The 23,580-nt window shown below is 42.1% G+C and overlaps 1 protein-coding gene across 1 annotated transcript; it reads left to right on the top strand.

The window, feature by feature from the left end:
- The first annotated feature begins 1,215 nt into the window (after positions 1-1,215).
- Positions 1,216-22,665, top strand: hsd17b12a (hydroxysteroid (17-beta) dehydrogenase 12a). The gene is made up of 11 exons (XM_042411806.1): positions 1,216-1,555; positions 13,537-13,583; positions 14,561-14,636; positions 16,486-16,593; positions 17,640-17,704; positions 17,940-17,984; positions 18,493-18,527; positions 19,393-19,474; positions 19,658-19,723; positions 20,595-20,744; positions 21,222-22,665. Exons 1-11 carry the CDS (start codon positions 1,378-1,380, stop codon positions 21,360-21,362), a joined length of 993 nt encoding a protein of 330 aa, XP_042267740.1. The 5' UTR covers positions 1,216-1,377; the 3' UTR covers positions 21,363-22,665.
- The last annotated feature ends 915 nt before the right edge of the window (positions 22,666-23,580 follow it).

A 23,580-nucleotide genomic window follows, 5' to 3' on the forward strand; every position in this document is an offset into this window, starting at 1 on the left:
TTCCTCCCGGTGTCACGTTGTCTTCGATCCCTCCACTTGTGTCAAAGAATGCGAGCAGCTGCATGATGACTGTCAGCATGTGGACACATTTTTATACTCTTATCACTCTAATGAGTACATGACAGGCTTTGTTTTGTGTCACAAATCCTATGTTTCTCAGAATTTCATGTTTAGTTTGGGTGTGTGTGTTTATGTGAAAGAGAGAGAGAGAGTGAGAGAGAGGGAGCATGGCGGCAGAGGGGGGTGTGTTGGACTAAAAAATGCTGTGGCAAAAAAAAAAGCCTTTCTGGGTCGGAGAGGGGAGCTGAGAGCACAAACTGCTGAGGAGAAAATCGTGACAGCCGGCTGTGGTGAAACATCCAACGTCTGTAAGCATGACTGACTCAATCATGTGCATGTAAATGTTAAAATACTGAAATAAAACGATGTAATAAATTCACTTGCTTCTCTCAGTGTTTATGTAACACACACATCACATCTCACCTCCCCCCCTCTTCAATGTTTTGGATGGAGAATTTACTACGATGGGGACAATCTCGCGAGAGTCTGTAAACCCGAAAGTTTAGCTGGGGAATGTAGTTTTTCTTTTTGGAGAGGTTGCACTTGCGCATGTTGCAGCAGAGGTGAGTGTGGAAGAGTTATCTGGCGCAAAACGGGCCAATCTTATGCGCAAGGATGCTTCTCTGCACCTGTTTCTACAGGTTTCAATGGTTATCAGCAGTATGATGCAGACAGAATACCTAAAATAGACGAGTGTCTAGGTGGGAGCAGGCTGACCTCACAGACTGACGTCTCTTAAGCCAATAATATCTCTCTAAACTCTCTCCAAAGGGCGGGAGCACGCGCACATTTTTCACCAATGAGAGCATCCTTTCATTCATAAAGTGGTGTGGGCAGTTTTTTTTCGAAAGCGTGGGTTTGGAGGGTTTCATAATCCTGACTGAAACCGACAAACCTGTTCTGGCGAGAGCCAATGACAGACTCCGGCTGCGAGCTGCCGTAATGTTTGCCCAATCGCTACTCATCCCGGTCTCCCTTTGACCCACCCTGCTTCATACAGAAAATCGAATGAATGGGGGAAACTCTAGGTCTGATTGACATGCAAATGCACCAACCGACGGAGTGGATCAGCCGAGAGGCAGCTACCGCGGCCAGTGAGGAGCAGAAGAGGGCGGTGCAGAGTAGGAGGTGGGCGGTGCGCTTTAAATCAGGCTAGACAAGTGTTGGGGGAGTTGGGGGAGTGTGTGTGATGCTACAACCTCCTTATAAAGGGACTCTCTCTCACGTTGTGGCTTGGAAATTAGAGCACATTGCCTAAAATTGAGGTCTCCACACACACACTCTCTCACACACGCCGAGTCACCGAGAGCCGCTGCCATGAACTGGATGAACGCTGAGGAGATGCTCCGCAGGGCCGAGACGCCTCTCTTCTGGGTCGGCGCGTTCACTGTGGCCTCCCTGGCGCTGTGGCTGCTCTACAGGCTGCTCTCAGGCTTTAGGATCTGGGTCTTGGGAAATGGGCAGCTTCTCTCCCCGAAGCTGGGCAAATGGGCAGGTGAGTTGGGTCACATCAATTTTCACGCCACCTACATCACGGTCACGAAGAGGGCAGCTCAGAAGTAGGCAGGTGGACTCGACGTGCAAACACCAAAATGAGGTTATTGAGCTCAAACTTCACTTTGGCACAAAGACGAGCTGCATTCTGGTGCGTTTTATTTTTTGTGGCTTAATACAAGGGGAAGTTGGTGTTGCGTAACAAGCGCAGGTAAGCAGCTGATTGACTGGCAGGATAATGGTCCTTATTAGCTCAATTGCTTTTTTTTTTCCTCGCGTCAAACACAGCACCGTCTGCTGCCAGGGGCTCCAATCAGCGTTTTCACCCACATTTGGAGCGGTAAGGGGATGCCCCACATTGGTGAGCCAGGAGCCAAATTGCGCAGGCTATGCGCACTTTTCAGAGAGCTGTTTTATGTGGGTGAGCTCTCAGCCAGCGCACTACTGAACCACATTAGCCCATCCGCATGATGTAGGACAAACCCATATGCTCAATTAAAACGTGACCTACATCTAGATCATTTTCACAGCTTTCGACTTTTCAATATGTGTCACATTAGAGCAGTTTTTTTTCCTAACATTTTGACACTTGTGTTAATTATATGTCACCCTACTTTGTAAATGTATACATTCAAGCGATCATCTTGTCATGCTTTCGTTTCTGTCGTCGCTTTCCTCTCTAATTATTCCGTCTTGTCACATTACCTTGTCCTATTTCGTGTGCCCTACATATTGTTAGATAAGATTTTAAAACGTCATTTATCGGGTTTGACTATATAATGTACTTTTTCAACGTGCTCGGTCAAATACGAGTGAGTTAGGAGTCAAATCCAAGTGTATTTTGGTTTTGTAGAGACTAGTCTCATAGGAATCGCCCTGCCATGGCTTGACCCACTTCTCCAGTCTCCTATTTGGAGAAGACTGCTGCGTCTGGAGCCTCTTGCTGCGCAATTTTCCGAGCGCTCCCTATCGCATCGGGATAGGTTGACAATATCCCCTTCTCTCTAACATCCAAAAACCAGGCGATCCGGTTGATTTGAATGCTGCTTGTTGCCTTTTTTTAAAAAAAAAAAAACAAAAAAAAACAAAAACAAAAACCTAGATGTTTATCTCTGCACCGTGACGCACTTTGCCTCCAAATCGTCGTTTTTTTTATGAATGGGGTGGTTAATTGATGCCCTGTGCGCCATAAGAGGGAATGAAACGCATGACGCAAAGGTAGGATGCCTTTAGGAATGACTAATGTACATTTTTTTTAGTGATTCTGCTGGAATATGCGGAGGAATACCGGTGCACACCGATGAGTCATGCGCTTGTTCATCGCTTCGTCATCCATTGGTCATATAGAAATTGAGATTACCCCCCCTCCCGCCCCCCTCACCCCCCCTTTCACTCCACCTCCATCACCTCCAGTATCTTGTCAGATATAGCTCTAACTTCGCGCTTAGAGGTTTCCTTCCTGCACTCTCAGTCGCCAAAAACATGATTCCTCGAGCTTGTGCTGTAGCAGAGACTATTTTGTGCTGCAGTAAAGCTTTCTTAAAGGTTTTCTATTGCAGCAAATGTAATAGGTCCAGTGTAGTCCATGTGATGCTGTAGAACTGTGTCAAGAGGACATGCCCTAAATAAGCAGTGCTCAGTGTTTTAGAGACTGTAGGACTCTCATTTTAATTTATTGTAAGGTTTCATGCAAACTATTTTCCAACTTTTCCACAGCAGTCACATTTTCTCATGTACATATTTCCCTAAGATGTGAACTTGCATGCCACTCCCTGAAACCAGTTGCTGCCACACAGCCACTTGTCTGACAAGTCTATGAAACTCTCTTCCAATCAAAGCTGTTGACAGTTGATGCCATGGCAGAAAATGCACAGGTGGAGTGGATAAGGAGGGAGGGGGGGGGGGGGGGGGGGGTTGTCGTCCTCAGCTGGTTGTACCAGATGTGCAAGTTTGGCCAGGTGATGAAATGGTGTGATTCACTTTACACACATGCATTTACGTCAAGTGGTGCGGCTCACTGTCTCCACCTTCCATTAAAGGACAGAAGCACCTGTTGCAACAAGTTTAACATCCTTTTAAATCATTAAATAGGCTTGGATTTGTTCTTTCATTTCAGTGCACAATAAGCAACACAACAGTAGTGTTAAGTCATATTGAGTTAGTGTAAAGCTGCTACACAGAAACTAAATTTTTAACCATTTAGCTTCTTTTTTCTTCCCCTCAAATCACTTCTGAATCATTTCTTTCTCCATTCTTTAAACAGTATCTCAAGTTAGAGGTCAGCACAAACCCTGGACTCCTCAGTATATCTATGGCGGTGAATATTTTAATATTAATAAGTGTCTTGCATACAGGCAATCTTTTTAAGATTGAAATTTCTTGACATTTGTCTTTTTTTTAAAATCCACATTCTTTCATTTTTACATTATTTCAATATATATATTTCAATACTCACTGTAATTGGACACTTGTTACCGATTTTCATTTGTTTATGATGTAAGAGGATCAAATCAGCTAGTTAAACAACCACAAGACACCAAATCCCCTCAAGAAATGAAGTGAAAATGCAATTTTATTTCACCCAGAGTAAAATTCCTCGACTGACACACGTTCTAGAAAACACATCGTCACCTTTTTAATACCTTAGCTCATCCTTCAGACATGTGCTTTTTGCTACCCATATGGCTGCTGTTGCAACACATGAGACGACTAGTATTTCCTGGTCAGACAGGTTTGAGAGTATGTGTGCAGGTTGTTGAGGTCAAATTTGCCCTGGAACCACTAAGACTTGATCAGATAAGAGTTAATTCTTTTTCCCTTTTGCAAGTAAATTCATGTTTTTTAAATCTTTGGTTTGAGTAATTTTCCATGCTATCACTGTACATCTTTGTGTCTGTGTTGAGCAGCTCTCACATGCAGAGCAGAGTAGGGATTTCTCTGGAGTTCCTTTTTTTTTTTTTTTTTTTTTTACAAGTGACCGGTCTTCCCCTTAGTGCATGGGACACCTGGTGGTAGAACAGGAGCATTGCAGCATGAGTCAAGGCGGCTTCCCCGGCCTCTCTGCTGCACTGAGCATTCATACACACACACACACTCAGCCTCCTGCCAGCCCTAGTGCCTGTCTGCAGCTCGGGTTTTAAAAAAAAAACCTTGAGCACAGTTCTCTACGACACGACACATTTTTTTCTTTTTTTCTGTCAATACATTTTTTTCAGTCTTCAAATTTTCAGCAGATTTGAGGAAAAAAGACAAACACTTGTAATGCAGGTGGAAGACGGGGAGATCCCTGCTATTTTTTTTTTAAAGCAGTAATCTTTGTACAAGATATTTAGTCTTTCAGTTAACATTCCTAAAAAGGTTCTTTCTAGTATTTCATGATATTTTAGCAGATTTTAATTAAAATGATTCAGTGTTCGGTTATTTATGCTTTTTATGTCTAGTGCAGCAGCTTTTCACTCTCATGCGCTTCTCCGTTTACTCCTCTGCTCCCTCCTCCACTCTTAGCCCCCAGCATCCCATGTTATATAAGGGAGCCAGTGTCTGTTCTGTTGCGTGTGTGTAAAACTCCATTATAGGGAAGTAAATTAGACCAAAGGGAGCTTTTTGCAAGGGAGGGGGGGGGGGGGGAGGATGGGAAGGGGTGGGGGAGATAGTGATGTGACATGCGCCTTAGAACTGCCCCCCCCTCCTCCTCCTCCCTTTTGACATTAAGAGTTTATTGAGAAAATGGTCCTATTATATAAGAAGGATGCAGCCATTCATCAGTACAGCACAAGAGTGACAAAGACTTGGGTCAGCACTTACGCAAGAATTTAGTTTCATTCGGCTGCAGGAATAAACATTTGGTGTGTGTGTGTGTTTATCAACACAAGCTGCAGGCGAAGCAGAGTTACAGGGTGGTGTTAATTATTATGGGAGACTAATTTACACTGTTTTTTATGAATAGGCATTAGGCTTCATTCACGGTAAAGAAAATGTACATATGTGAATGAAATTTATTTGTGTGTGTGTGTTTCAATTGAGGCAGGGTCTCCACTTCTTCATCCTTGTGAATGTGCTTCCCCCTAGTGCTTTGTGTGTGTGTGTGTGTGTGTGTGTATGTGTGTGTGTGGGCGGAGAGAGAGAGACAGAGTGAGAGAACACTGCCGTTCATGTGATGAACACGCTCTGTGACACGTGCTGGAGCCAGGGATGCTGGGTAAAAAGAGAGAGAGAGGGAGAGAAAAAATCCTCTGCATCTCCCTCATTTCAAGCCCCTCTCAATCCCTCCCTCCTTCCCTCCCTCCCTCCGCCCCCCCCACTCCATCTCACCCAACTCCCTATCCAGCCAGCTGTGTGTGTCTTTCTCCATATCTAGCACTCTTCATAGCTACAGTACTATTAGGTTTGTGTTTCCTCAGAAATGAAATGCTGTTTTTGCAGCTTCGTTTTTTTGTGTAGAAAATTCTCAATTCAAAGCTTTTTGTCCACAGTGACCAGTACTGATATTATTCCTCAATGAGCAAAAAAAGTCAATTTATAAGTTTTATAAATGAATGCATTGGGTTTTCTGACCACTGGTGAAACCACGTGACTAGATTGAAACATAATTTCTGGATCTAGTAACTTGTTGTTGATGACTCATTATTTTTAACATTTTGTAAACAAATGAGTAGTTGAATAGTCATTTGAAGAACTCGCATTGACAAAGGAGTTCTGAAATATCTTTTAATATCAAGTGTAAACTTAGAGCAATGCATAAATGGCCAATTTTCAGCAAAATATCCCTAGTTGAAGCACCAGAACCCTAAAAATTTTTTATAATAACCACCTGAGTTTTGTTATGCACCACAACACCAAGGCAAATTCCTTGTATGTGCAAACCTACTTGGCAATAAACTTGTTTCTGATTCTGATGAATGTAGTTTAACTTAATCCAAGTTTAGTTAACTTTCTAGCACACAACCAGGAATCAAGAAAGGGCATCAAGTACAATAATGAAGACGCTGCTCAGTCTCTAGACACACAATACTGGACCACCAGCATATTTGGAATCGGTGGTTTATTGCCTCGTTAAAGTGACACCTTCTCCTGTGCTTGCAGTCCAACATGTTTGTTCAGTTATGAGTATCTGTTGAAATTTTATTTTGAAATTTTTGGCATTGGTCTCTCCGAGACAAACCCGAGTAGAAGAATGTATGAAGTCATGTCATACTTTGAGTCATTACCAAACTGTGCAAAATGAAAACATACTTTACCTGAGAAGTGTTTTGGACAAACATAAGGTGTGTGTTAGAGTTGGTGAGCAGAGGATTTATGTAGCACAGGACCAAAAACAAAAGCATCTGGGTTTTGATTGGATTGAACAAAATGTTGTTTTGTTTTTTTTTAATCTCGTCAGTCTTGGTCAAACTCTGTTTTGCCGATTGGTCTTAGTTTTTGATGTGATTTGGCTGTAAGCTGATCAAGCAGAAACCCTCAAAGGGTGAAAGTGTGTGTTGTTGGAGAGCAGGAAACAGTGTAGTTTTTTGTAAGAAATGTTTCAGGGTATCGTCTTTCTGTTAAACGCATGATTTTGAGTTCAATAGCTACTCTACTTTTATAGAGGAACACCACATCATCATCTTAACCAGTTTGTCTTGTATCTCAAATACAAGGAGGTAAATGAAACAATGGGGCTATTCAGTCTTAGTGTCACTAGAGTGTATGCAGGTTTTCATACCTACCAAAGACTCCAGCAGGTGATTTCACTGATTAACACTCCTCCAGACAGAGAGGACTGCACTAATAAAGTGAAATCGCCTGCTGTATAGGCTCCGCTCGAAATGCAAACTTCCACATAGTACAGTCTGTCCTCCACACAGCATACATTCAAATAGTGAAGTTTTTGTTTCTTGCTCAAAAATCACCTCCAAGTAGTTGTGGTGGAGGAAACTATCGATTTTTAAACAAGGCATGTGACTGGAGGAGGGAGGAGGACGGGACTATTTTCTGCTCTGTACCCAAATATAGATGCTGGTTCTATCTTGGGCAGCTCTGAAGTACATGTTCTCTCTCTTTCTTTCACTCTCTCTGTCTCTCACCCTCCCTCCCTCCCGTCCTTTCTCCCTCCCCCCCCCCTCCCCCCCCCAGCAGCCTGATCAAGCTTTATTTTTGTCAACTTTTATATTACCCATGTGACTTTTCTCCCCTGCTATTTAAAGCAGCGTGTGTGTTTGAATGTGGAAGGTGGGTGAATGTAGAATTGGAAGGGGTGGGAGGGGTGGTGGGGGGCAGTGTTTGGATGGGGGAGGGGGACTGTCTTTGGATCTTATGCTGCATCCCTCCCTCCATTTTTTTTTTTTTCTCCCTCTGAGGTAGGAGGGGCTGCTCGTTGATAGGCGAGTTTGGGGTGCGACAGATTACATAACGGTACGTAACGAGAGCGGGGCATACAAGGACCGCAGTCTCTCCTCACTGAGAATCTTAATTGGAGATTTGGTGGTGGTGGGGAGGGTTGAAGTGGGGGGGGGTGAGGGGGGGCGCTCATTTTTAGTTCTGTCTCGCTCTCTTTGCATAGGAAAGTTGAATCTTCCAAAAAAAGCTTCACCCTGTGGGTAACTGATAGTCAAGATCATGCCAGATTTCACTACAGCTAAACACTGGATCAGCTTATTGTGAAATGAAAATCTGGAAGTCTCCATAATCACACAGATTTGAGGATTTCTTTTGTCTCTTTAACATGAGCTGCTCATCCTCACACACACACACATATGTGCCTTCTCATGCAGTCTATGTTCATCTACATCTAGATTCTTCACAAGTATCAGCAGATAGGGGTTTTGCGTCCACCATGTTCTTTTTTTTCTCTCTCTGCTCATCACATCGGATCTTATGTGTGGAGTTTTTTCCCAGCCTGCAGTGCTCATGCTGGCATCGGGGCTGAGGATGCAGCAGCAGCAGCAGCAGCAGCAGCAGCAGCAGCCTGGTCGTCGTGGTGATGGTGGTGGGGGATCTTGTTGGTATTCAGGTGCTGCGGCAGGCAGGCAGGCAGGCAGGCAGGCAGGCAGCTCCCAGACGAGGCAGTGCAGGCGCGCTGCTATTTTTACTCCTCCTGCTGCTTTTTTTAGACCCTCGGAATAGTGAGCAGGCAGCGGCAGGGGCTGCTCCACTGCTGAGGAGGGAGGGAGGGAGGGAGGGAGACAGAAAAGGCTGGGGGATGTCAATACCTCTGGACGTGATGTGCAGCACTAAGCACAGCAGAGCTGCGGTGCAAACGCGCCCCCGTCAGGGCGCTTCAGAGCCAGCATGCTGGACCAGTTTTGTCAGAGGCGTTGGAATGGGGGAAACTGGGTTCAGAGTGATGTTACTGGGAATGAATGAGAGGCAGTGGTGCACACATCCTCTCTGCCAGCACACATGAATACATTCATGGATTCACACACTTCTCTTCACTGGCCTATCCAGATCTCATCCTTTTTTTTTTTTTCTTTCTTTTTCTTTTTTTCTACTGCATACATCACTCTCATACGTGGTTGCCCCATCAACACACATTCACCCTTTGTTGTCAGCGTGCGTGCGTCCTCTCTGTGCGCCAGTAGCGTTGCTGTCACTCACGTGCTTGCTTGCGTAGACCCTTTTTGTTACATTACATCTGTGTGTGTCACAGATGTAATGCGTTGCTCACGTGATGGGAATTAAGTCCTGCTGGGAGCACTGGTGTGTGTATGTTTGTGTGTTTGTCTTTGTGTTTGTGACTGAACTGAACAAAGGGATTTTTGGACATTGTGTTCTACTTGTACTTCATTGAATAGGTGACTTATATTTCCTCTTTTCTTTTTGCTGTCTGCAGAGTCCAGTGAAGGCTTATCATTTAGGGGGTTGCTAATTATAGTCAAATCACCTGGCATCAATTTTTTGTTGTATTTCAGGTGTGGCTGACAAAATGTTTTGTTTTTTTTTAATCATCCCATCAGCTTGTTCATCCATAAATTCCCTCATTATAGGTTACTTGGTTTAGAATTTCCCAGAATATTTACTTTGTTCTTGTAGTTGTTGCACTAATGATGGCTGATGGCAACTCAAAAGCAAAAAGGAAATGTCTTAAGACTCGAGAGGAACTCTGTGTCCTCATCCCACTGTACTAGCCCCCCTCCCGTTCCACACATAAACACACACACACACACACACTTCACTCTCACTCACTCCCCAGACAACGTTTATTGAGAAAATGGTACTATTATATAATGGGTGGGAGGAGTGTAGTCATTCATAAGTACAGCACAAGGGTTGGGGAGGTGGGGGCATCAGGCCTGGGGGAGGGAGGGGGGGGGGGGGGGGGGGGGGGGGGGGGGGGTTGGTAGCCAAATGCAAAGTGGAAAATCACAATTCAAAGTACAGCCTTCTGCTCTCTCTAAATGGTGATAGAAATTGTTTCTGAGTTCTGATTCTCTCTGCTGCGTGTTTATTTTCCTCTTTCTTTAATCTAGATGCTCACTTTTCTTTATAATGTCGATGGAGGGATTCTGTCGCAAACTGTTTCCACCATATTTGGCCTTTGACTCATCCTTCTCTTCTGCAAATTTCTCTCTTTGTATACCTGCACTGCTTAAGTTATTTAGTTCAGTATTGTGTTAAACTAACGCTGCTATTAAACAAGCAGACGTCAGGTTAAGAAGGCAGAGCCGGAAATCCCTTTGCTAATATATTATACCTGTTTTTGAAATGACTCAGATTTCAAATGTACTTTGGCAGGTCAGTCAGGAGAATAATGCACTTTAATTATATTATTAATTTAAAAGGATATTAACTCCACGACTTCCTTTATAGCCAAAACTGGACCCTGATTGGCTGACAGCAGCATCTCCACTACTTCAAATGATGTAAAACTGCCAAGTGGAGGTTTGCTGCAGACTTGACTAATGGGAGAGATTTTATTAGTTAAGTGATGAAAGCCAATCAAGCTCCTCACCCTTTTTTTTAAATAAAATTTACCTTTTTTTTTTTTTTTTTAAGGAAACATTAGACTCACAGCTGTAAAAGTCAAGATAGTACAGATGCTTCTTTTTTTTTTTTTTTTGCAGTGTTCTGAAAAAGCATGGCATGCATAACCCGAACACATGCACCATCTGACACGTAGATAAGTACTGTATGTTCTTTACTGTCAGGTTCAAGTTCAAAAAAAGCAGATGCTGTGCGTGCGTTCGAAGCGCATAATACATTCTTACACGTTCTCCCCTTTCAGGTACAAAGTTCAAAGGGTGATGCTGTACGTGCTTTTTGGCGCATAACACATTTTTACACGCAGGTGCAACCCTCTGCACCTGAAACCTAGTCATGCAGACAAGCACCATGCATCCCAGCTGCCTTTCCATGGGGTATATTTATTGTCCCGTGTGACTGGAATGTGGTCGGTGCACTGAGGCTCCTCTTGTTCTTTGTTGGGGTTTTTTTTTTTTTTTGTTGTTCCTCCTGTTTGACATGTCCTGTCATTTCTTCGAAGGTATTGTAGGCCTAATTGAATCATAGAAGGCGTTGCTTATCAATCAGAGCTTTTCTTCAGTTGTTGGTACAAGATTTCTCACAAAAGGCAGTCTTGGTGTTATCATCAACCTTGATTTTTTTTTTTTTAGGATCTGAACAGTTTTACTCCTCTCCTGTCCCTTGTGTTCATGATACTCTTTCAACGCTCATCAGATAAAACATGCATGATAGTCAATCTGAAAAAGAGGCTGAAAATGACTGTTTCACTGTAATGATCTCTAATACTTGGCATTTAGCGTTTTAAATATGAACCATGTAGCTCCTAAAACAAATAACCTTGATTCATTTTGTTAGACTATCTTAGAAAAAGCAAATTTTTATGTCGAGATGGTTGTTGTCTCCCCCCACCACCCCCCTCTCTCAGCCATTTTACTCTGCAGCGAATGTAGCCTCTCCCTGCCTCTGTTTGCCCCCACCTGCATCTGCAGCGAGCGCCCGATTTGGTACAGCCCGCGCCCATTGAGGCTTTTCAGCCACGGAGTGTTTCATTCTTAACACGGGGGAGGTTTAAAAATAACCAGGGATTCTGCTCTCTTTTTCACTTTTGACTTTGTGCTACTCTCTCTCGCTCGCACTCCTCTTCTCTCATTCACTCACTTGCCCCCCCCCCCCCCACCACCTCCTCCACCCCTCCTCGTCCTCCTCCCCTCCTCCACCGCCATCTCTATTCTGTCTATTTCTCCTTCACTCATTCGTTCTCTTGCTTCGCTCCAGTTCTATTTTTAGCCGCCCCTAGGATCCCTCCTCACCCCCCCCCTCCCTCTCCCTCTCCCTCTCCCGCTCCCCCCACCCTCCCTACCCCACTTCACCCTCCTTTCTCCTGCTCCATGTTCGTCATCACTCCCTCCTCTCTGCATCCCCTCTCTCATCTTGTCTCTTTTCCTACTCTCCAGCTCTTTGCCAGAGAATGTCCTCTACCTCTATTAATCTTTCATCAAGCCTCGCTAATAATATATTGATGATGCACAACTATGTGTGTGTACGTATTTTCGTGAGTACCCCCCAATCCCCCTCACCACCAGCCTTTTTTTTTTTTTATTTTTTTTTTTATAATCTCGTTTGTTTCTTGTGTCCGTTTCCCTTGTTCTTCCTTTCTCCCACCCCATCCTCCGTCAGTCAAGCAGGGGCTGAGGTTGATGGGCAGTGAAGGTTTAAAAATAGCCCTGCTTGCTTGACAAGGTGAGGAGAACTCTGAACACAAGAGGAACATCGGCTCTTTTCTCTATCTTGGTCTCCTCACGCTTTGGCCTCTTTACCATCTTTTTTTTTTTTTTTTTTTTTTTGTGCACTTCCCTGAAATCTTTGCTCTGCTTTTACCAAAGTGTTCTGCTCCCCACTCTTTTAAATATCACTGGTTTGCCACAATACACCTTCCTCTCTTTTGTCTAAACTACACATGCACTTGAATTAATCTTTCCGGTCAGATTTGTCAGTATAATAAATTGATAAGTTATTCAAAGCTGCGTTCATGTGCATAAAAACCCTGAAAGTGATCTGGAAAATCCTATTGTTTTACATGAGAGTAGCTGTTCCCCGTCAGGTATCAGTGGGTGTTGAGAGCTTTGTGAATCCTATACTGTCTTCCATATTTGTTCTGCTTTTAATCTATACCATCTTATCTCTGCCTCTATACAATCTCTGTTCCCTCTGTCTTTTGTTCTAGCTTAAGCTTTGCGAACCTATTCATCTACCTATCAATGTTCGACTTCTATCTATACCATCTTGGCTTGTGTAATATGTATCTCTGTTCCAAAATCAAACTGCACGCTTCCTTGTGTGTGTACTTTTTTTTTTTTGGGAATGGACACCCTGTAAGCATCTCATCCCAAAAGAAATGTTATTAGACTGAAAAGGTCATCATCGTTGAGCTTAGAGAGAGAGAGGCAGGTGAATAGTGTTGTCGGGTGTGTCCGACAATGGAATTTCTCAACGTTACAGCCTTCATATGAATGTCCCGTATGTCACCCGTAAAAAGGGCCCGCGGCTTAACTCCATGTTGGGGCTCTGAGCCGTTATGATTACATATGAGAAGAAGCGGTAGAACCTGATGCGAGGGTGTGTCGTAGGCCTCGGGACAAAGACGATCAGATTTGTGTGTGTGTGTTTGTGACTTGTCACAAGATGTAGAGGTAACAGAAACATTATAGAAAGCATAGATGTGCCAGAATAATGAGTCAGCCAACCATAACTTGCTGGTAAAGTACTGGTGTTCTTGATGTAATGAGAATTGGAGGCCGTTTTGCAGGATTAGTTTACCTGGAATTCGAAATACAAAGTGACACTGCTTCTCTGACGGATCATTCTTTGAAGAAATATGAGCCGTTTTCATTATTTTTACCATTTGGGTACTTTTAAAGAACATCCAGTCACTAAATTAGTTAAACAGAAGTTGACTTGACCTTTGCCCTGCCACATAGTGTGAGAACGTTGTTTAGAAAACCCATACTGACCTCTTTTTTTCTTCTTTCTGTCTCTCTCCAGTTGTGACGGGAGCCACGGATGGAATCGGGAAATCCTATGCGGAGGAGGTGAGTTCTCCTGGATCCTTATTTATTTCATTTCTTTTACAGAAAAGCTGTGACTCATGCATACACACACACTGTGTTCACTTATAGGCCACAGTAGGGGAGAACTCTTACAGGCCTATTAACGTGGAAGAGAGTCCTCACACACACACACACACATATGCACACACTTCAACACAGCCTCGCCAATAAGAGCTCATACGGAGGTAACAAGCACACGTTGAATAGGGGGCTACCCTGCCACATGTACGGCCCGTACTAGTGTGGGCGTGCTGACTGTATAATATAGTCATGTAGGCCCTTTGACTCATACTGTTGCTGTTGGTGCTACAGTGGGGCTAGTCACTTGTCACGCTAGTGTAAGCCACCATTTTACCCAGCGTATTATGCTCTGCAGGGGCTTTAAGCTGGTTAATTTTTATACAGAAACACACTAGTCTAACGCTGCTTTCACATGAAACGTGATGAATCCACCTCTTGGCTCTAAAGCTCATCACTTGGAAGAGTTTTAGATGCACAAGCAAATTTGCTCACTGTGCCCAGCAACCCAGAGATCAACCTGGAAGAACCTCATGTGCATCCAGTAGAAACAACAAGTTAGCTGGTTAGACTGGGAGTGAAATCGAAGGAAATGTGATTTGGGGACCCCAATTATAATTAAAGTCTTAAATAGTTTTTTTCTGTTGTTACTGTTTACAACCAAGTGAGCAAGCAAATGTTGACACATGCAGATAAAAGATGAGTGATCAAGCTGCAGCCACTGGATACATTTTGGATGATGTGTCACCTTTTGCTTTCCCAAATGTCTGATCTAGACCTTTCTTATTATATATTATGTGATTTCTAAAAACTGGAGTTAAAAAATGTTATATCTTGCTATCTGTCCTCCAGTAGTGTGACATTACACTCAATATATTAAACAGACAAGTATAATGCTTGAAAGTCATGCAAGTGTCACTAAACAGGTGTTTCCTTCATAGCTTGCTCGCCGAGGATTTGCCATGATGTTGATCAGTCGCTCCCAGGACAAGCTGGATGACGTGGCCAGGTCACTTGGTAAGTGTGTGTAAAAAAAAAAAAAAAAAAAAAAAAAAAGTGTGTGTGTGTCTCCGCAACATCATGGAAACCTGCTCGGGGTTGAGAGCACAGTGAGTGGGCTGTTGAGGATGTGTATATGGCCAGGCAGTGACGTGCAACCTCCCACCCCACCGGCTACAGGGTTTCCCAGGCCTTGATAAGAGGGCATATCCTCCACACGAAGAGTTGGAATATAATCAAAATAGAAAAGACTGAGATAATAAATCTTAGCATCTATAATATACTTATGCTTCAGACTGTACGGAGTTTTAAAACAAAGGGCTATATCTAATAAGTTCCCCTTTTTATGAAGCATAGTATATTTGTTTTATTGAACTGGTCATTTTGTGAGTAGTTTAACCACTTCGATTCATCCTCTAAATCCAATTTCACACTCTTTTGCATCCTGTTAAGTCATGCCTTTTTATTCTGAGGGTGAATTGAAAACATGTAGCCAACAAAGCAGGCTGTGTTTTGACTTCCTCACTGTCAGTATGAAGACTGATTAAATATCAGGTCTGGTTAAGAAACTTGTGCACCAACCTGTTCCTTTTTAAAATATTTCCTAGAAACAGACCAGTCTTCTTTATTCAGGTCCTCCAAAACGCAAAAAACAATCAGTACTTGAGCGTCTGTACGAAAGGAAAAACTTTTTTTTTCCTCCTCCTTACTGGCTTTTCTCCAGATTTTAACAGGGAGTGAATGGTGAGTGGCCCCCCCTGTTCAAATAGTGCCCTCTCCCCGACTCGCTCTCTTTCCATCTGTCTCTGACGTCTCCCACAGCGCAATTTCCCCTGTCGTGCTTCAAGTCCACAGAGGGGGCTGATGGGTAGTCACGAGCAGGGTGCGCCGTGCCAAACTCTGGCACTCCTCCCTCACGATTAGTCTGACAAAAACCGCCCATCTTAGCATGTAACCGGGCAGCCTACCCTGTCCTACCTATAATTTAATTGTCGCAAATGTTTCTCTTCTCTCTTATGCAACCACCTCATTTGACTCTTGATCGTACCTACCTGGCAACCCCAAATTACTCCTCCAATTTGGCAACCTCAGCCGTAATATTTTTGCTTCCTTTGCCACCACAGCTTAAGCTGCTTTTATCATTTTTCTTTGAAATTGACTCACAGTGGTTGTGATGACTAAAAATAATCTCATGAACTGGATATAGACTACAAGGATGCTCCAACTCATAACTCCTTTTTTTTTTTTTTTTTTTTTTTTAAATTTCCCTCACCCCCCCCCTCCTCACTTCCCTCTCAGGTTCCCCCCTTTTTTTTTTTTTTTATCTTGGATAGTCTCAACTCTGACTGAACACACACTGACATAGTACTGGTCTTTGCTGAGGCACATCCCAGGAATTTTCCTCTTATAACTCCCCCTGCCACCTATCAGCTAAACGAGTCTTTGGACAATAAATTCTAATTGCAGCAGGCGCGTCAAACATGACGAGGGAGCGGAAGGAGGGAGGGAGGGGGAGCAGGTTGCTCGGCTGGTTTGTTGGTACGCAGTGCCCTCTTCAGTTCGAGTCTGACACCGACTGGTTTCATGCTCCATTCATTTCAACAGATCCACAGTTTTGAAACAGGGGGGGGATTGCTCTGCTGTTGGGCAATGTAATGAGCTTTTGCACAATGTGCTGACTGACTTGTGACACATGAATGCATGGTATGAGTGTGTGGTGTGAAGGCATGACCGCTCACTAAGATGCATGACCTTAAACGTGCGTCCTCCTGAGCTTTGATCTTGTTTTCACACCAACTGTGCAATGTAACTTTCATTTCTACAATAATGTGGTTAATGGACACTTTATTTCTTTCTCCCTTCACAGAGGAGCAGTATAAAGTGGAAACCAGGACCATCGCAGTTGACTTTGGCAAGACAGACATCTACCCCAAGATCGAGGCGGGGCTGACTGGTCTTGAGATCGGCGTTCTTGGTAAGAGCTGCTTTCCTAAACTTCACTGGCAGGACAGTGTACATTCATCTCTTTTTGTTTTTCTGTCCAGTGATGACTTACACCTTTTTGCATGTTGACATATTTGAAAGCGATGTTGGTTTTTGTCTTGTGTTCAGTGCAGTAAACCTACTGTAATGACCTGTTGTAAAACGACAGTGCAAGACAAACTATAAATCACTTGACAATAAACATTTCACAGTCACTTGCAATGTGTATTCGGACACTAGATAGAGATACATTGTGACAGTAAGTTGAAGGGTGTTGTAGTGTACAAAGCCTTTCGCAGACAGTTCGGTCTTTGTGTCACTGTTGGCAGACTTCCCTTCTCAGATTACTCTGTGTGTACAGTGCCATGTGTTGGCTTAATCATACAACACTTATTATACAAATGTAAGGTGGCGTGATCTCCTGATTCTCTCTGAACAGCATTCAGATACTTTTAATTGACCTTTTTGTCATTTCTCTGTTAGACAAAGTCGGCTATGTGCACTTATTGTGAGTAATATTTAAAGTCTGGTTGAATTATCATGGCATTGTAGTGGATGAGGTGCACAGCTAAAGCACAATTGATTAATACTCTCTTGTGCATGTGTGTGTGTGGGATATTTTTTTCTATCTTGGCGTGCATCCTTTTTCAAAAGTCTGTCTTGAGTTTGAGCTTCAGAGACTTTTCTAAAAAGATTATTTTGATGTCTGCACCTGAGTCACGACATGAGTTTAAAGTTACACAAAAATTCCTGCTGTTGGTGTAATAGCACATGTTTACACACCGAAGTTCACGCTGTACTTTCTAGTTGAACATTTAAGGAACTCTTTGTCCTTTTTTTATGATACCGATTGTACTCTACTGGTTGCAAGGTGTGGCTGTGTCTAGTGTAGAGTGAAATGCCTGCTTCTATCTTGTTTACTTTTGCTGCCACCTTGTGGTAGAAATTTTAAACTAGTTTAATTTCTCCCCGCACCAGATTATTCAACAGTGCTTTTCTAAAATAGTAAAATAATTTCTTTTTTTTTGTCTTCAACAGTCAACAATGTTGGTGTGTCCTACCCCTACCCTGAGTACTACCTCCATATTCCTGATCTGGACAATGTGAGTTTGTTTTTCTTGTTGGAAACACACACAGAAGTCACTGAAAGAGTATAAGAGATAACTGTGTTTCTAACTAACCTAACTTTTCTTCATTTCATGCTCCATAGTTTAGTTATGATTTGTCTTTTATTGGATCTACTCTACCAATCATCTGCTTCCATATTTTATCTTGGATGATATGTGCGAACACATAATCTTAATGCATGAACTGACTGGTGCTTTTTCTGTGTTCTAGTTCATAACAAACATGATCAACGTCAACATGACCTCAGTGTGCCAGGTAAGTTTGTCTCCGTTTTGAACAACTCTGCACATTTTTTGCTCCTCAGGGAGGAAATGTTCCAAAATGCATTGAGCCCAGTGATTTGCAAAGTACATATTTACTCTAAATCAAGCCCACGTGTCTGCTTTTTTTTTTTTTTTTTTAAAGTTGATCCATGGGTATCACTCTTCTTCTCACTGTTCCCCCTTTTTGCTCTTCTCCTCCTCTTCTTTCTCCTCTTCTGCTGTTTCTACCACGGTACCTGCAGTGTCTCAGTTGTTCCCAAAGCAACGGTGGACTACACCAACGCTGTCTGTACTCACCACCCACGCAACTCTCTCTCTCTCTCTCTCTCGGTCTCTGCCTGTCTCTCTCTCTCTCTCCTACTTTTAGTCTTTTTTTTTTTTCCTCTCCCTTCTTTATAAAGTCCCCTTGTTTTCCTTCATGAGTTTTGTCAGTTTTTGTGTGACAGTTGATGTTCACTGAGCTTATGTTGTTGTTGTTGTTGTTGTTGTTGTTGTTCTAGATGACCCGTCTGGTGCTGCCCAGAATGGCTGCGAGGTGAGTTAAATGATGGGCTTCCATGTTTTGCGACATGACTGCAGTCAAATATCAGTGTCGTGAATGAGGGATTGTGGCACAGAGCTGCGCAAAGAAAACCAAAATTAAACCGGAGAGTCTTTTGCTTTCCAAGAACAGTTTTTGTGGGATTACACTTTATAAAGGTGACTCTTTTTATCTGGGAGGGGGGCAAGAAAATCCTCACCAAGCCCCTTTCCATCACTGCATCTCTTTCCCTCTCCTCCTTTGTTCGCAATGCTGACAAGCTTTCAATTCACACAAAGTGCTCTTCCCACCCGATTGGCTGCTCTGTTCCCATGTGACTCCTGCTGGCCAATAGCAGCGCAGGCACATTTGGTGCCGTGTGAGGCTGGAGCGTCGCTCCACTACATCACTGCAGCAACAGGCTGCCATGGCAACGCACACTACCACACTGTTTTAGTGTGTGTATGTGTGTGTGTTTGGAACGTTACTTTATGTGCTGGATGTGTATAATAGACACAGGGTTCCCACAGACCTGGAAAATCATTGAAAGTTTGTGGATTTGAACAAAAAAATAAGGAATTTATTGCACTGTCCTGGGATCAGCTCTTCACATCTTGAGGAAAGTCCTCTAATGTAGATTGTGGTGTTTAAAGTAGCAGCATTGAAAAGAAGGATTTCACCAGACTTTCTTGATTTTAAATTCCAAGTGAAAAATGATTCCTCTCTTTTTTATCAACGCCACATTACCAAAAGTCACCGAATATAATTAATTCATTGAAAACTCTTGAATTTGACTGTTGCATCTCTGAATGTTCTCTGAGCATCACGGATCTTCTCAAGTTCTTCTCACTAAATCTACCTCGCTGTATTTTTCTCTCAGGTCCAAAGGTGTTATCCTCAACATCTCCTCTGCCAGCGGCATGTACCCCGTCCCTCTGCTCACGGTCTACTCTGCCACAAAGGTATGCGCGACATCTGCACTTGTCTGTTATAAACGAGCAACAATTCTTTTTAGAAACTGAACTGTCTTAGAATATTGGTCAGTATTTGTTTGTTTCATCAAGACAGCTCACCCTATTTCCACCCACATGGAAGTGATGACAACAGATGTTAAATTTGACCATCTTTTATCGTTCTCTGTGCAGGCTTTTGTGGATTTCTTCTCTCGTGGTCTTCAGGAGGAGTACAGGCGTCAGGGCATCATTGTCCAGGTGAGTCTGGGTCTCTGGATCAGTCTGACAGTCTTTTTTTGGTCCTAATTTTACTTTACTGTAACTCTACGAAGTTGTCCTAATCAATCTGATGATGGGGGAAAAAATGTTTTGAAATCTTTGGAAAATATTATACATAGGAACTTCTTAAAGGTACAATACCTAAATGGTGTACAGCAGCATTTCCGCTCCATCATTCGTAAGGAAGTTAATGTGTAGTTTTATTACATTTTGCTAGTCTTCAAAAAACTTTTGCTGTAGACAAAAGATATGAGGTCTGTCTCTGATGCTTCCTGATTCACCTCTCTCTCAAAAGTTTGACTCAAAATAAGTTACCAACTATATATACAATATCCAACTGCCTGAAAAGCAGCAGTGACATTAATACATATTCATGAATAATGCCGCTGATATGCAATTTTAAGCCTTTTCTTAAATATGTTGTTCCACATCAGGGTTTGTTTGTTCTGTTTTTAGCAGCCTCACTCATGCGCCACCTTGTGGTTGGATTGTAAACTGCAGTTTCACCTCAGCAAACCTTATCTGTATTTTCACCTCATGAGCTTCGGTCATCAGACCACGTAAAGAAGAGATTTTATGTATAATAAGTTCAAGTGCATCTCGTTGTGCTTTAGCCAGTTTAACAGGAGTGAGGACACATCACTTGTCACTTCAATGGACTCAAATTTGTACTATTCATTTAAATCAAGAAACAGGAAACTTTATGCTGACCTGAGGCAGAACAAGACTTTGTTTTAATCAAAAGCTGTTGAAACCTTCAGGCTGGACCAGAAAGCATAAATGCTGTACATTCTTTTTTTTTTTTTTTTTTAAGTCAATCTTATCTGTTTTACTTTTTGTCTTCCTGTAGAGTGTGCTGCCCTTCTTCGTGGTCACTAAGATGACTCGTATCAAGAAGCCCACCCTGGACAAGCCCACCCCAGAGCGCTACGTTGCAGCTGAGCTGAGCACTGTGGGTCTGCAGAGCCAGACCAACGGCTACTTTCCCCACGCTGTCATGGTAAGAACTGGAAACCTCAAGAAAACCTAAAGAATCTGTTAAGGATTACATTATGCAACCTTGAATACTGGTCTCAGTCTCGGAAAGTCAGATTTAAAGCTGGACTATCTGAATCTGTAGTTGATTTTAATGCCACTTAAGGATTTTTGAGAAGACTTTTTAATGAAATGTATATTCATTTGCAATCCAAATCCAGGATATATTCAGGCTGTATTTTGTCTTAATCGATAAATCTGTGAAAATTTGACCAATAATGCTGTAAAATGATTGAATCATAGGCATTATATGTTGTATGAGTTTCATTTTTTCCTGCTTAAACAATATTTTAAGGGCTACAAATTAGTATAATTGACATAAAACCTGTCTGGGGGGAAAAAGTGTTTTTTGCCAAATTATTTACTTTTGTTTTCCTTTCAGGAATAATCGTAAACTGATATTAACGTATGTGTTTGCATTATTTGTGTTTTTCCCTCATAGGGTTGGGTGACCACGAAGCTGGTGCCGAGCAGTATCGTCATCTTCCTGGGAGCCAGAATGAACCGTCTGCAGCGTACCGGATACCTGCACAGGAGGAAGCTGCGGGAGCAGAAGAACGGAGCGAGTTTGAAGAGCGAATAAGAAGACAGCGGACGATTTCTGCAGGCAGCCATTCTGTTCTGGCCTGGTGCAGTATTTAAGGAAGGAAAGAGGGGATTGTGTTTGTATCTGTGTGATTGATTCTCCAGGGTTGCCTGAGAATTCACCTCTGTGCCTCCAGTAAAATGTCCACATGTGTATGACTTTGTGTAAAAACAGCAACTTCCACACTGATGTGATTTTATCTGAAGCAAAATAACCAAGAAAGGCCAGAGCTGAAAACAGATGCTGCTCTCAGCAAAGGACAGTAATATTATTTGTCACTGACACTGATGGTGGAAATTATTACGACCAAAAAATAGTGATTTGTTAACCCTGCTGTTGTAAGCAGTGGAAAATGGTGGTGGGCATCCTTTTTTTATATATAAATATGTGTGTATGATTATTTATTTTATATTTGTATGAGCATACGAGCCAAACTCAGACCTTTAAGACCAGCCTTAAACCTAGTCTTGTTTACAGATCAATGAGCCATTTAAAGATGGCAACTTTAGCTTTCTCTCACATCAGTTCAACTGCATCACTGAACTGTTAGCATCATGCGTTGGCTCTTTCTTCTTCTTTTTTTTTTTTTGATAATGCGTGTTTACAGTATATAGAATGATACTTTGTGGTGGGATGTTGTTGCACCGATGTATCACTTGTTCTAAACCAAAGTTTTTTCATAGTCATCATTCATTGTCACATTAAACACAAGTGCCTTTCTACTGACATTAATGCTGGATTGGTCAGATTCAATGAGCGGGTATTCAGTGGTACAAAAGATATAATTCAACTGGTGCTACGTCCGTGTGAACTGTACATTTTCTGCTTCCTTTAATCAAAATATAAACCTTTCATACATAAAGGAAAACTACTGTAACTTTTTATCCAGTGTGTTTTGAAAGGATTTCAGAGCGATAGAGAATATTCCCAGTTTGTTGTGCAGCAAGTAACCCTCCAATCAAAGTTCAAACATTAAAAAAGTTTAAGGTTTTCCATCAGCAGCTCACAAACTGATACACATGCAGTTGCAGTACCACCTAATGTTTGCTGTAACACACACGCGCACACCGCACAGTTGACACACAATCGATACCCCGTATGACTTGGGTCTGACCTGTGCCTCAACTAAGCGGCCTTGTGAATGCTTTTGCTTTTGCGAAGAGTCTTTTAATATGCTTGGAAATTAAAATTTGAATTTCTACATTTGAATTTCTACATGTAAGATACACTGTTTACGTTTGTACTGCTGATGGCAACTATATTTTCTACTGTTTGTTAATAAAAGCTCTGGCGTACAGCACAGTATTGTGTTTATTGTGAATCCTTTTTTTTTTCTATTAACTAAAATAACAGCTGTTGACATTTTCTGGATTTTATATTGTATTGGCTGAAGTTGTCATATTCTTCAAATAAATAAAAAATTGTAATAGCACTGTAGCCTAAGTAAAATGTACTTAAGTAAAAGTATGTAATTATTAGCAGCAAAATATACTTGAAGTATCACAAGTCGAAGTATTCACTATGCAGAATTAGTGTATACAGTATATATTATAGTATTAGATAATTTTTATTGATGTGTAAACATGTAAAAATCTTTTGAAAGTTGTAGTTAGTCATGGTGGAGCTAATTTGAAGTACTTTATACACTGTTGGGTGGATTAATCATAACGTCTCATATTTTATAAATTGATCATATGTTAAGTAACCAATAACTGTAGCTGACATGTTAATGTAGTGGAGTAAAAAGCATATTTTCCTCTGAAATGTAATGAAGTGTAAAGTAGCACACAATCTGTGGTGGAAGAAGTACTCAGATCCTTTACTTAAGTAAAAGTATCAGTATCACAATGAAGAAATACAAGTGAAAGTACTGCATTCCAAAATCCTATTTAAGTAAAAGTATAGAAGTATTACCAGCTACATTTACTTAAAATACTAAAGTAAAAGTACTAGTTTTGCAGGAAATTGGGCTGCGAACAAAGTACATTATTAATACTGATGAATCAGTGCATAAGCAACATTTTATATTTGTAGCTGCTGTAGATGGAGCTAGTTCGAACTGCTTTGTGAGGGTCACGAGATAAATCAGAAAGGTCTTGAGATGATCGATTGGGTAGGAAAGAAGAAAAACAGTTCTGCTACATATATTTGGATTCATTTTTCAGAACTTCTCTTTTATCTTTGCACTTTTGTGAAATATTGGAGAGTTGGTCTT

Source organism: Thunnus maccoyii, chromosome 5 (assembly GCF_910596095.1).
Source record: "Thunnus maccoyii chromosome 5, fThuMac1.1, whole genome shotgun sequence".
NCBI classification, from domain to species: Eukaryota; Metazoa; Chordata; class Actinopteri; order Scombriformes; family Scombridae; genus Thunnus; species Thunnus maccoyii.

Excerpts from the sequence above, each read along its gene's own strand:
- hsd17b12a (XM_042411806.1), top strand. The coding sequence starts at position 1,378 with ATGAACTGGATGAACGCTGAGGAGATGCTCCGCAGGGCCGAGACGCCT. Across the intron at positions 1,556-13,536 it reads GAAGCTGGGCAAATGGGCAG|TTGTGACGGGAGCCACGGAT; the intron begins GTGAGTTGGGTC and ends GTCTCTCTCCAG. Across the intron at positions 20,745-21,221 it reads ACTTTCCCCACGCTGTCATG|GGTTGGGTGACCACGAAGCT; the intron begins GTAAGAACTGGA and ends TTTCCCTCATAG.